We start from the raw sequence: 12,222 nt of genomic DNA on the forward strand, positions 1-12,222 counted from the left end.
GAGGAAAAAGCAAACATGTTACAGAAAGGGTTGAATAAAACTTTGAAAAATGTGTCCCTATCCATCTTCTTTATGTGCTTCTTAATTTTTTTTGGTTTGTTTTTGTTTGTTTGTTTGTTTTTTCGAGATAGAGTCTTGCTCTGTCACTCAGGCTGGAGTGCAGTGGCCGGATCTCAGCTCACTGCAAGCTCCTCTTCTAGGGTTCCCGCCATTCTCCTGCCTCACCCTCCCGAGTAGCTGGAACTACAGGCACCCGCCACCTCGCCCGGCTAGTTTTTTGTATTTTTTAGTAGGACGGGGTTTCACCATGTTAGCCAGGATGGTCTCGATCTCCTGACCTCGTGATCCGCCCGTCTCGGCCTCCCAAAGTGCTGGGATTACAGGCTTGAGCCACCGCGCCCGGCCTGCTTCTTAAGTTTAAATAAAATCCAAGGCAAGTATTGGCTCAGTCTATTCTAAAGTCTATTCTAAAAAGATTCTAGGGCCAGGCTTGGAGGCTTATTGCTTGGTGGTGAACTGCTTGAGCCCAGGACTTCAAAACCAGGCCTGGGCAAAATAGTGAGACCTCGTCTCTGTAAACAAAAAGCTAAGAAATAAAGTAATAAAATAAAGAAAGAACTGGTGGTTGGGGAGAGATTCCCATCTGTGAATGACAGCTTCAGGCCATGTCCATAGAGTTTCCTCCTGCTCCTGATCTTCTCTTCCTGACTACCTATGGATTTCAGACTTGCTTAGCCAATCCCCATAGTAGTAAAAGCCCAGTCCTGGTAATGAAGTCTCTAACATGTATCTCTCCTATAGTTTCTGCTCCTCTGGTTGAGTCGTGACTAACAGACCAGGTATCTAAAGTACTCAGTCTCTTTCATAACCTCATTTGGATGTATTCCTTTCTCTTATGTTATCAGATCAATTAATTTTTGTTTTGAGATGTGGTAAAATCTGCTGAATGTCTATGAAAGCAGCCAGATGCAAAGGTCTTGTGAATGAAATGAAGGACAACAAAGTCCACTCAAAAAAGGTGGAAACAGAATACTAGTAAAGGGTTTAACTTAAAACCTCTTAACTATGAAATCCTCAATAATTATTTAACTTTTCTCTATTCCTATCTCCTTACTTTCAAAATGAGATTCCTATTCCTGCCTATAAAGGACAAAGAAGGAACTGAGAGAAGTATTAAAGCATAAAATGAGTATTATTATTGTTGTTAATGGAAATTTTTTTTTTTTTTTTTTTTGAGACGGAGTCTTGCTCTGTCGCCCGGGCTGGAGTGCAGTGGCCGGATCTCAGCTCACTGCAAGCTCCGCCTCCCGGGTTTACGCTATTCTCCTGCCTCAGCCTCCCGAGTAGCTGGGATTACAGGCGCCCGCCAACTCACCCGGCTAGTTTTTTGTATTTTTTAGTAGAGACGGGGTTTCACCGTGTTAGCCACGATGGTCTCGATCTCCTGACCTCGTGATCCACCCGTCTCGGCCTCCCAAAGTGCTGGGATTACAGGTTTGAGCCACTGCGCCCGGCCGGAAATTTTTTATAAAGATATGCCAAACAGTTATCTTAAAGTTCAAAGTTATTTAACTGTTTTTAATTCAAGAAAATTCCAATCTGAGCAGGTGGATTAAATGAAAAATATAACCAAAGGGCTCATCTAAGTGATTTAGTCCTACAAATAAAGTGGAAGTGATGGTGTGTGACTTCCAAGACCACATCACAAAAGGCATTACATCTTCCTCTTTGCTTTCTTGTGAATCAAATCACTCTAGGAGAAACCAGCTGCCATGTTGAGAGAATACACTCAAGCAGCCGGAAGGAAAGTTATATGTAGCAGGAAACTGAGGCCTCTTACCAACAGCCATAAAGGACTGAGGCCCCCTGCCAAGAGCCATGTGAATGAGCCCTCTTAGAAGCAGAACCTTCAGCCCCCTTAGTGCCTTCGGGCGGGGTCTGTAAATATTCCCCGTGAAGTTGGTAAGGTCTGTGTAACTGTGTCCAAGAATCAAATACACTGGAAATGAAGCTGCCCAAATATCAAGGCTAGATTTGAAAATGCCTTGAAGCAGCTGGGCGCGGTGGTCACACTTGTAATCACAGCACTTTGGGAGGCCGAGGCAGGTGGATCACCTGAAGTTAGGAGTTTGAGACCAGCCTGACCAGCATGGGGAAACCCCGTTTCTACTAAAAATACACAATTAGCCGGGTGTGGTGGCACATGCCTGTAATCCCAGCTACACGGGAGGCTGAGGCAGGAGACTCGCTTGAACCCGGGAGGCACAGGTTGCAGTGAGCCGAGGTAGCGCCATTGCACTCCAGCCTGGGCAACAGCAGCGAAACTGCATTTCAAGAAAAAAAAGAAAGTGCCTTGAAGATTTTGCTGGTTTCTCCTGGAGCACTGACTCCAGGAGCCTTCAGCCAACAAGAAGAAAGTCTGGGTACTCTGAGACCATCAAATGGAAAAAGTACAAGCAGAAATCACAGAGAGAAGAGCTGCCTGTAAAACCCTGTAGCAGCCCCCAGCTATTTAAGTCTTCCCAGCCCAAGTACCCAGACATATGAGTAATGCAGCCTTTGACATGAGTCCATCCCTACCCACGATCTGATGCAATTTCATAAAAGACCATGACCTGCTTAGCTGAGCCCAATCTCCAGAGGAGACTGAGAAAATCTCTTTTCTCTTTTTCTGGAGAGAGAAAAATAAATGGTTGTTTTTTAAGTCACCAGGTTTTGGGTGGTTCGTAAAGCAGTAACAGATAACCAAAACTCTCTATAAGGTAAAGGCCACCTGCTTTATGATAACTTTCTTAATTCCCCAGACAAAAATTAGCATGGCCTTTCTTCAAGTCTTCTAATATCTGTTTACAGAAGCCATGCACTATGATCACATCCTGTGTTGGCAGCATAATTACTTGTTTCCCTGGCTCTCTAAGAGTAAAAATTCTCAGAGGGCAGCAGCTATACGTAACAGAACTTTGTATCCACAGTACCTAGCAGAAAAATATTACTTTCTCTCTTCCCATTAAAAATTCATATAGATTACCAAGACCACAGGTATTCCTGTTACTATGTTAACACATCAAGAGGAAACAAATCCTAGTAGGAGCATAAAAATGCAGATGGCACCTCTGAGCTGCTTTGTTAGCTTCTGTGGCCTGGATCCTTATGGAATTCTTCCCTGATGATCAGAGTTTACAGAGCACTTTGACACGCATTAACTCATTTGGGTCTCTCATAACTTCATGGGTGAAGAAAGGGGGTATCATTCCTATTTTCCAGACGCAGAAAATGGAACTAAAGTAATTTAGCAAATGTGTGGCACAGAGTTAGAACCTGAACCGGTGTTCTGACTCCACACGCACTGTCCTCCCCATTCGTTCCAGATGTCTCACAATGGATGACTGGCCCTAATCACACGACCATCACATTGCCATGTGCAAGTCCAAAGATAAAGATGCTGATGCTATACCTTCACACAGACTAGAAAAGGATAAGTGACACACACGATTACTAAAACTAGAGACCTTAAGAGTCCTACATATTACAATTGTAAAATATTTAGTCCATAAATATGTTAAATATATATGTGACTTAGAGGAATCCAATTAGAAACCACTGCTTATACAACCAAATGACCAACAACTGTTCTTGCAGAAATCAGCATAAGACAAAATTACCAAAACAAAAAAAAAAGTATTAAAAAGACTGGTGAGCAGAACAATGTAGTTAAGGAAATATGAAATGTAGAGTCAAAAAGACTTTCCTTAAAAGCCAAAGCCTACGATTTAACCTTGCTGGGCAAAATATTTAACTTCTCTGATCTCCAACTTCCCTTGCAAAATGAGAAGAATACTAAAATCAACATCATTTATGAGATGATTAAATGAGATACAATACATGAAAACGCCACCAAATAGTAAATGCATAAAGTTTTCTAACAAATTGTTCAGGTTCAAACACAAAACCAAATTTAGACACTGAAGGTGAACTGGTAAGGTTGGTTTGTTTTATATGTAAGTTTTCTGATTATAAATGACTTCTGCTCCTGATCACACAACCACTTTGAGGCACCCTGAATAAGCTTGTCTTCATTTAAATAACAGATGGTTCCAGAAGCTCAATATTGGCACATTTTTATAACATGCCAATTTTTCTAGAAAATACTAATCCTTGCCCAAAGATGCTCTTCTTAGCTAGTTGAGAGGCTGAGGCAGGAGGATTTCACTGCACTCCAGCCTGAGCAACAGAGCGAGACCCCATCTAAGAAAAAAGATGTTCTTCTGACACCTTAAGTATATATTCTGCTATTCTCCTGCAATGATGTCAAGAATAATACAGAAAGCTTGTTCTGCAGCTTAGTACTCAAAAGACTTACCTGCAACCCTCAGCAGTTCAGCAAGGCCCAGAAGCTTGGTAGATTGTTTATAGCATGTCGGGGACTGGGAAATACACTCCTTGATGAGACTGATCCGATCAGGGCACAATCGCACTACAAAAGAAAGACATATTAAAGACTTGCACCAGGGACATCACAAAAGGGTGTTAATGGCCTTCCTAATACAACGCATCCAAAGAAAATGAAAATTGTGTAAGGCTTCAGATGAAGGAGAATTAAGTAAAAGGCATGTTTAACAAACAGCAAAATTATTATTGCTTCTGAGTAAATAATGTACAACCTTGATCTTTTCTTTATAACCAAACTTCTGAAGCATAGGAAATGAAGTGTTAATCTGAAACTGGAAAAAGCTGTGTTGCTATTTTATGTACCATGTTGGGACTTAGGGAAAAATTTAAACAAGATAGTATTTGTATATAATACTTAGTATTATACCAGCCCCCTCACACTTCACCCCCTAAGCCCCATTCCTTGCTCTAAATATCCATTTGCTATCTCCACTCATCACCCCAGTTTGGAGGGCAGGAGTCTTCAAAGTGCTTACTGTTGCAATTTATTAACGTTCCTCCAAACATAAGCCCAATTTTCTCACATAAACTGGATATTAGGAAAATAAAACACATCTGATCAAACCAAGTCAAACTATGAAGAAATGAAAATTACATTTTAAAAACCTTAGACAAAAGGTACTACGAATATTCTAGGAACAAATGGTACTTATTTACAGTAGAGATGGCAACCTTTAAGAAACACGGCACTGCCAGGGAGACTGGCCCCCAATAATTGTAATAATAACAACTATGATAATAACAGCTATTGTGAAAGGAATACGATGAGCTACATCTCAGGCACTGTTGGGGGTGCTTTATGTATATTAACCCTACACAGCAAACTCTTATTAATAGAAGGCAGGTACCATTATCCTCAAGAGAAGAAACTGAGGTACAGAAAGGTTAAGTACTTTGGCAAAGGTCACTGAAAAAGTGATGGGACCAAAATTCAACCTGGCTCGCTAAATGTTTTCACACCTTGAATCTATCCTTTCCTAAATCAGTGGCTGTTCTCCATACGTCTTGTGTTCTCTGAAAACTTCTACATAGGTGAGAGGGGCCAGGGACGGGGGAGATAAAGAACAGAGGTGGTGTTTTTTCTCTGGAATGGGCTTTCTGGGGGAAGATAAGGATTTATTACAATTTAATGTTAAACTCATAAAAGGTTGCAAGGAAAGTACAAAGAAATCCTCTATACTCTTTGCTGAGGTTAACAGATGATTAATAATTTGCACCTTCACACATGCCCATGTGCAATCATGCACGCACACCCTCCCTGCTTCCTTCCTCTTTATATTCACACACAAATATGTATATACACACACAAATACTTATACATGTACAAATACATATACACATTTATAATACACATGTATACATGTGCATATATACACAGTTACACATATATACACACAAATATACATACACATTTATTTTTTTCTGAAACATTTGAGAATAAGTTGCAAATAACATTTCTCTTTATTGCTAAACACTTCAGTGTGTGTTTCCTAATGTTCTGACTCTCTCTTTTTTTTTTGAGATGGAATCTCCCTCTGTTGCCCAGGCTGGAGTGCAGTGGTACAATCTCAGCTTACTGCAACGTCTGCCTCCCAGGTTCAAGCGATTCTTCTGCCTCAGCCTCCCCAGAAGCTGGGACTACAGGCACATGCCACTACGCCTGGCTAATTTTTGTATTCTTATTAGCGACGGGGTTTCACCATATTGGCCAGGCTGGTCTAGAACTCCTGACCTTGTGATCTTCCCTCCTCTGCCTCCCAAAGTGCTAGGATTACAGGCATGGGCCAACACACCTGGCCTAGACTCTCTTAAAATGAATCTTTATATATCTACAATAATAATTCTGTTGTGTGTGGCCTTTACTATGAAATATAAAGTAAATGTACTCTTCAGTTACTTCCTTCAAAATCACCATTGCTAATACCTACATCTGAGTATAGCTTCTACAGACTGTATTACTGTTCCCAATTATCCACTGCAACTATTCATATCCCAAATTCCTGCTTCAGTAACAGAAGGCTTGGCCCTGTGACATCTACAGGCAATTAATGTGAGTGGAAATGATACATGCCACTTCCGAGTGAACACTGTTAAGAGTCATCGTGGAATTCCACTACAGATCTTTCCCCTCTACTGTGACAAGGCCGTGTCTCATGGGGTGGTGCTGCGGCCAACCAAAGTGCACACGATTGTGAGCAAGGAATAAGTCTGTTATCACACATTATGGAGATTCTGAGTTTTTCACTACAGCACAATCGTAAAAACTCACCAATACAGTATACTTCAAGCCTTTCCATACCTTATCACAATAAAAATATTGTGAATTTTTTCCTCAATATCTGCTACTATTTTGTGGGGCTTTTTCCAGATTCAGTAACATATGATAATTATGAGATAGGTACTTTTAACATATTTCTAATTTGATTTTCAAAACAAAACTTGTCACAGATACTATCTGCATTCTGCTATGTAAAAATCTGGAGTTTTCATAGCTGCTTTTATGGCTTTGTTGATGAATTACTGTATTCTTCTTAGAGAAGCTCTAGCTTTAGTAATTCTACTAAACTGACTTCCTTACTTTTACCACTCTTTTTCTAGCTCAATAAAATCAAGGTAGAGAACTGAAACCACACACAGCAATGGATCATCATTTTCTCTAAACTTCCATTTAATGGAACACTCATCTTTAATTATTTGTCTCCTATTGCCCTAAGCAATGCACACTACTAATATTTGAAGTACATTAAACAAATTTGGAGAGCAGGATTCTAATAGACTGCAATTACCCTGTTCAAATGACTTTTTACTTTATTTACTTAGGTATTTTCTGATCCTCTGGACAATCACTATTCCAGTTTGCTTTTTCTGCTGATTTAGGGCCTGCTTAATTATATTTCAAAATGTAAATTCTCAGTTAAATAAATTTAAGCCCTAGATATTACTATCTTTCCAAGAAGGAAGAAGTGCTCAACTCCTAAAATTCCTTTCCAAACTGAACGAATGAGCATGAAAAAGATATGCATGTATGTACCTTTTAATAATTAAAGATAAACTAATTTTCCTGTAGAAATCATGAACATATCTCAAGTGATTTTTTTAAAACCTTTTATAAAATACATGTATACATACACACACACAGACATATGTGTGCCTGTGTGTCTCAAATGTAAAAAGCATTTTCTAACTGGCTACCTATATTCCAAATGCCCCTCAAACGACAGTTATGCAATATCAATTTCAGTCACTCGGGAATGGCAACAAAGGTCCACAACATATGAAGTTACTAGTGATGTTGTGGAAGTATTATACAAATTTGAATTGTGTAGGCCAGGAAGGTGTAATACACAGGAGTCAGACACTTAGCTGACCAGTAAGAGGATAAGAGTTTCCTTCTTGAAGAACCTTTCACTCTCACACTTTTTCCTCAGTAGAGTATTGTCTGCTGTTACAAATGTAGGTTTTTGAGCCAGACTACCCAGGTTTGAATCCTGGCTCCACCTCTAACTAACTGGATGACCCTAGGCAACCTAGTCAAGTTACTTAACCTCCCTGTGCCTTGATTTCATCATCTGAACATTGGAAACAATACCACCACCTTACACGGCATGGTTTTGAGATAGGGTCTCGCTCTGTTGCCCAGGCGTGGGTGCAGTGGCACAATCTCAACTTACTGCAGCCTCGACCTACTAGGACAAGCGATCCTCCTGCCTCAGCACCCCAAGTGGGACTACAGCCATCCACCACCAAGCTTGGCTAATTTTTTAATTTTTTAAAAAATAGAGACGGGTTTTGCCATGTTGCCCAGGCTGGTCTCACACTCCTGAGCTCAAGCAATCAACCCACCTCAGGCTCCCAAAGTCCTGGGATTAGAAGCATGAGCTACCATGCTGCTCAAGGCCATGGGAGCCCATCCTTTGCATCAGTGTGCCCTGGATGTGAGACATGGAATCAAAGGATATTATTTTGGAGCTTTAAGATTTAATGACTGCCCTGCTGGGTTTCGGACTTGCAGGGGCCTGTGGCCCCTTTGCTTTGGCCAATTTCTCCCATTTGGAATGGAGGTATTTATCCAATGCCTGTACCCCCATTGTATCTTGGAAGTAACTAGCTTGCTTTTGATTTTACAGGCTCCTAGGTAGAAGGGACTTGTCCTGTCACAGATGAGATTTTGGACTTGAACTTTTGAGTTAATGCTGAAATGAGTTAAGACTTTGGGGGACTGCAGGGAAGGCACGATTGGTTTTGAAATGTGAGGACATGAGATTCAGGAGGGGCCCTGGTGAAATGATATGGTTAGGCTTTGTGTCCCCACCCAAATCTCATCTTGAATTATAATCCCCAGGTGTTGAGGGAATGACCTGGTGGAAGGTGACTGGATCATGGGGGTGGTTTCCCCCATGCTGTTCTCATGAGAGTGAGTTCTCACTACTACTGATGGTTTAAAAGCGTGGCACTTCCTCGTTCTCAAATACACTCTTCTCTTTCCCACCAACAGATGAAAAAGATCCTTGCTTCCCCTTTGCCTTCTGCCATGACTGTAAGTTTTCTGACGCCTCCCCAGTCATGTGGAACTGTGAGTCAATTAAACCTCTTACCTTTATAAATTACCCAGTCTTGGGTATTTCTTTATAGCAGTGTAAGAACAGGTTAATACAATGCCCAAAGGGCATTTTGTGAATTAGTGAATACATATAAAGTATATTTGGAACATAAAAATCACTCAATAAATATTAGCTATATTATTATCTAATGGAATCTTCTAATAAAAGGTTTCTCCAGATATAACTTACAGGACTGTGTAAGGAATATTTTATTAGTATCCCAGTCTGAGAAATGTGAAGCTCAAAGACACTGTTGCCACAGGTTACACAGCTCAAAGTGGTTGCACCATAATGTAAGCTCACACATGACACTCAGGGGTAATCCTGTCTCATTATCAGTGTGACAGCCCTGTAAAGTCATAGAATGTGCCTTGTCCCCGTCATTATTTCAGTTCCCAGAGTAGGGTAAGTGCCTACATTTATGTTTATTAAAGAAAGCAAAGGCGGGGAGGTGAAGAGAGGGCAATGAACAGATGCTGAGGAGGGAGGGGAAGAATGTGAGGAAGAAAGGAAAAAGGAATGAAGAGAAAGGAATCAGGGAGAATGAGAAGACAGGTGAGACCACACTAATTCTATGATTATTTAAAAAATACCTTTAAGTATCAAAAATAATCATTGATATTGTACAGTCCTTACTATATCTTAGGCACTATAAATGTATACATATTCCTTATAAGCAATTCTGTAAGATTCTTATTAGTATCCCCATTTGGTAAATGAGAAAACTTAAAAGAAAGGTTAAAACTTGCCCCTAGTTACCCAGTAATAAGTGGCAGAAGTAGCTCCAGGCTGAGTGTAACTAAAATGCTATAAGTCAGAAAAGCTGACTTACCCTATTACAGAAAGAACATGTGGACCAAATGAAATATTCAAAGACTGCTCATTTAAATATTAAGAAAAATTTACATAAACACCCAAAACAAAGAGAAAAGCATACACATGTACACATACACAAATACTTCACAGAAGACTCACACATAGGGAGTCATTTTTACATGCGACTTCCGTTCCTGTTTTCAATTAGCTCATGGATTACAATTTAGTTAGAAATGCTTGCCTTCACTTGACAAGAAACAGCAACTCCTGGAGTGCAGGCAAAGAAGGCTTCAAAACAAAGCAAAGTGACAAAATGAACTATGTACGCTGACTACAATAAAAATACCGAAACCATAAATTTCTAAATATCAAGTTGTTTTCTTTCTCCAATATTACTGATGAATACAAAAGAAGCTAAAACCTAAATGGCATCTGTGAGATAAACACAACAAAAAGTATACAAAGGCAATATTCCATCTTCACATCCGGAAGGTTTTCTGACAGTCGTTCTAATGGGAAACTCCAACTCAATATATCAAGGTGGAAAGCTGTCAAGACATGAAAGCAAATGTCTTTCTTAAAATACTCCTCAGTCAGAAAATTCTCAGAAGCTACAGCAGGGCAGCGGTTTGGGTTGTGGGTATTCAAATCCAGCAGCTGATATACGTATCACCAGCCAAAAATACTGCTAATTGATCAGCACAGAAAATCAGGGCTCAATGTAATATTTCAAAATCCAGTAGCACTTGGGTGGACTGTAAGAAAAATTTTTTGTATTATACCAATCTGCTTGAATTATATAAGGAGGTAAAACACAGACACACAGATACACAAACACACACACACACACACACACACAGAGTTAAATCTGTAACAGCATGGCCTAACAAGAGATAAAAACAGAGCAACAGCTTCACTGTGCTCTGGATTCTTCCTTGACTAAAATTGCAATTAAATAAATATTTGAGGGGGAAGTAGTTAATGACTTCAGACATTTAAGAATAAAAATCTTCACAATTGTAAGAAGTTTTGAGCTCAAAAATTACATGAATTGTACAAATGAATAAAATTTTCTAGTGATTTAGCAATCACATTAGAAAAAATTGCTTAAGATACCACAAGATAGTTATAATCATATACAAATTGTTTCCAAACAATGATACTCAAAGTAATAATATTACCTCTTTTGAATCTAATAATTTTTTTGAGACAGGGTCTAGGTCTGTTGCCCAGGCTGGAATGCAATGGCACGATCATGGCTAACTGCAGCCTCAACTTCCTGGGCTCAAGCAGTCCTCCCACCTCAGCCCCCTGAGTAGCTGGGACTACATACACATGCCATTACACTCGGCTAACTTTTTTAATTTTTGTAGGGACAGAGTCTCACTATGTTGCCCAGGCTGGTCTCAAGCTTTTGGACTTAAGTGAACCTCCTACATCAGCATCCCAAAGTGCTGGGATTATAGGTGTGAGCCACTGTTTCCAGCCTAATGAGTTTTTCTGAGATGCAAAACTTTAACTTTTAGTCAAGTCACATTGGAAACCCACTGTAAACATGAGAATGTCTCTACTGGCCCATATCCTCTAAAATCCATCCAACTCTAATCACTACACAGGACAAAGACACCAAGGAACTCGTAAGAAATCTAAACCTCTGCCACCATCAGTCTCAAATATTTCCAGAATTAAGAAGAGAGGTAACAGATTACAAGGAAGCCAGCCAAGCACACTGCTAATAATACCAAGCCACTCTGTTCATTTAGGGCGCAGAGGTCCAGGATTTAATGCAACAGAAAATCTACCTTCCTCAACAGGGAAGGTCAGGTTTCAGGTCCAGTACACCATGAGATGCAAACAGTCCTCACAGCATAAATAGATGAGACAAGTGACTCTTTAACAGGATGCTTGTTTGGGATGATACCTAGGTAACTTTTATATTTAAATGAAAGAAGTTGAATAATATTAAGATCTCTCTAGTAATTAAATTCTTTTTTTTTTTTTTTTTTTTTTTTTTTTGAGACTGAGTCTCGCTCTGTCGCCCAGGCTGGAGTGCTGTGGCCGGATCTCAGCTCACTGCAAGCTCCGCCTCCTGGGTTCCCGCCATTCTCCTGCCTCAGCCTCCCAAGTAGCTGGGACTACAGGCGCCCGCCACCTCGCCCGGCTAGTTTTTTGTATTTTTTAGTAGAGACGGAGTTTCACCGTGTTAGCCACGATGGTCTCGATCTCCTGACCTCGTGATCCGCCCGTCTCGGCCTCCCAAAGTGCTGGGATTACAGGCTTGAGCCACCGCGCCCGGCCTCTAGTAATTAAATTCTAAGCAAAAATTTCCTATCATTCCCTCTTTTAAAAAAAATAG

At 40.2% G+C, this 12,222-nt stretch overlaps 1 protein-coding gene across 3 annotated transcripts in view; it reads right to left on the reverse strand.

Moving 5' to 3' along the window:
* Positions 1 to 12,222, reverse strand: part of NBAS (NBAS subunit of NRZ tethering complex) — a 405,988-nt gene that overhangs the window by 183,843 nt on the left and 209,923 nt on the right. For all 3 annotated transcript variants that reach the window (XM_021924592.2, XM_003908295.5, XM_017947297.3), the window contains one exon: positions 4,361 to 4,474. In XM_021924592.2, coding sequence (XP_021780284.2) covers positions 4,361 to 4,474 — 114 coding nt within the window. The remainder of the gene's footprint in view (positions 1 to 4,360; positions 4,475 to 12,222) is intronic.

Source organism: Papio anubis, chromosome 14, assembly GCF_008728515.1.
Source record: "Papio anubis isolate 15944 chromosome 14, Panubis1.0, whole genome shotgun sequence".
Taxonomy (NCBI): domain Eukaryota; kingdom Metazoa; phylum Chordata; class Mammalia; order Primates; family Cercopithecidae; genus Papio; species Papio anubis.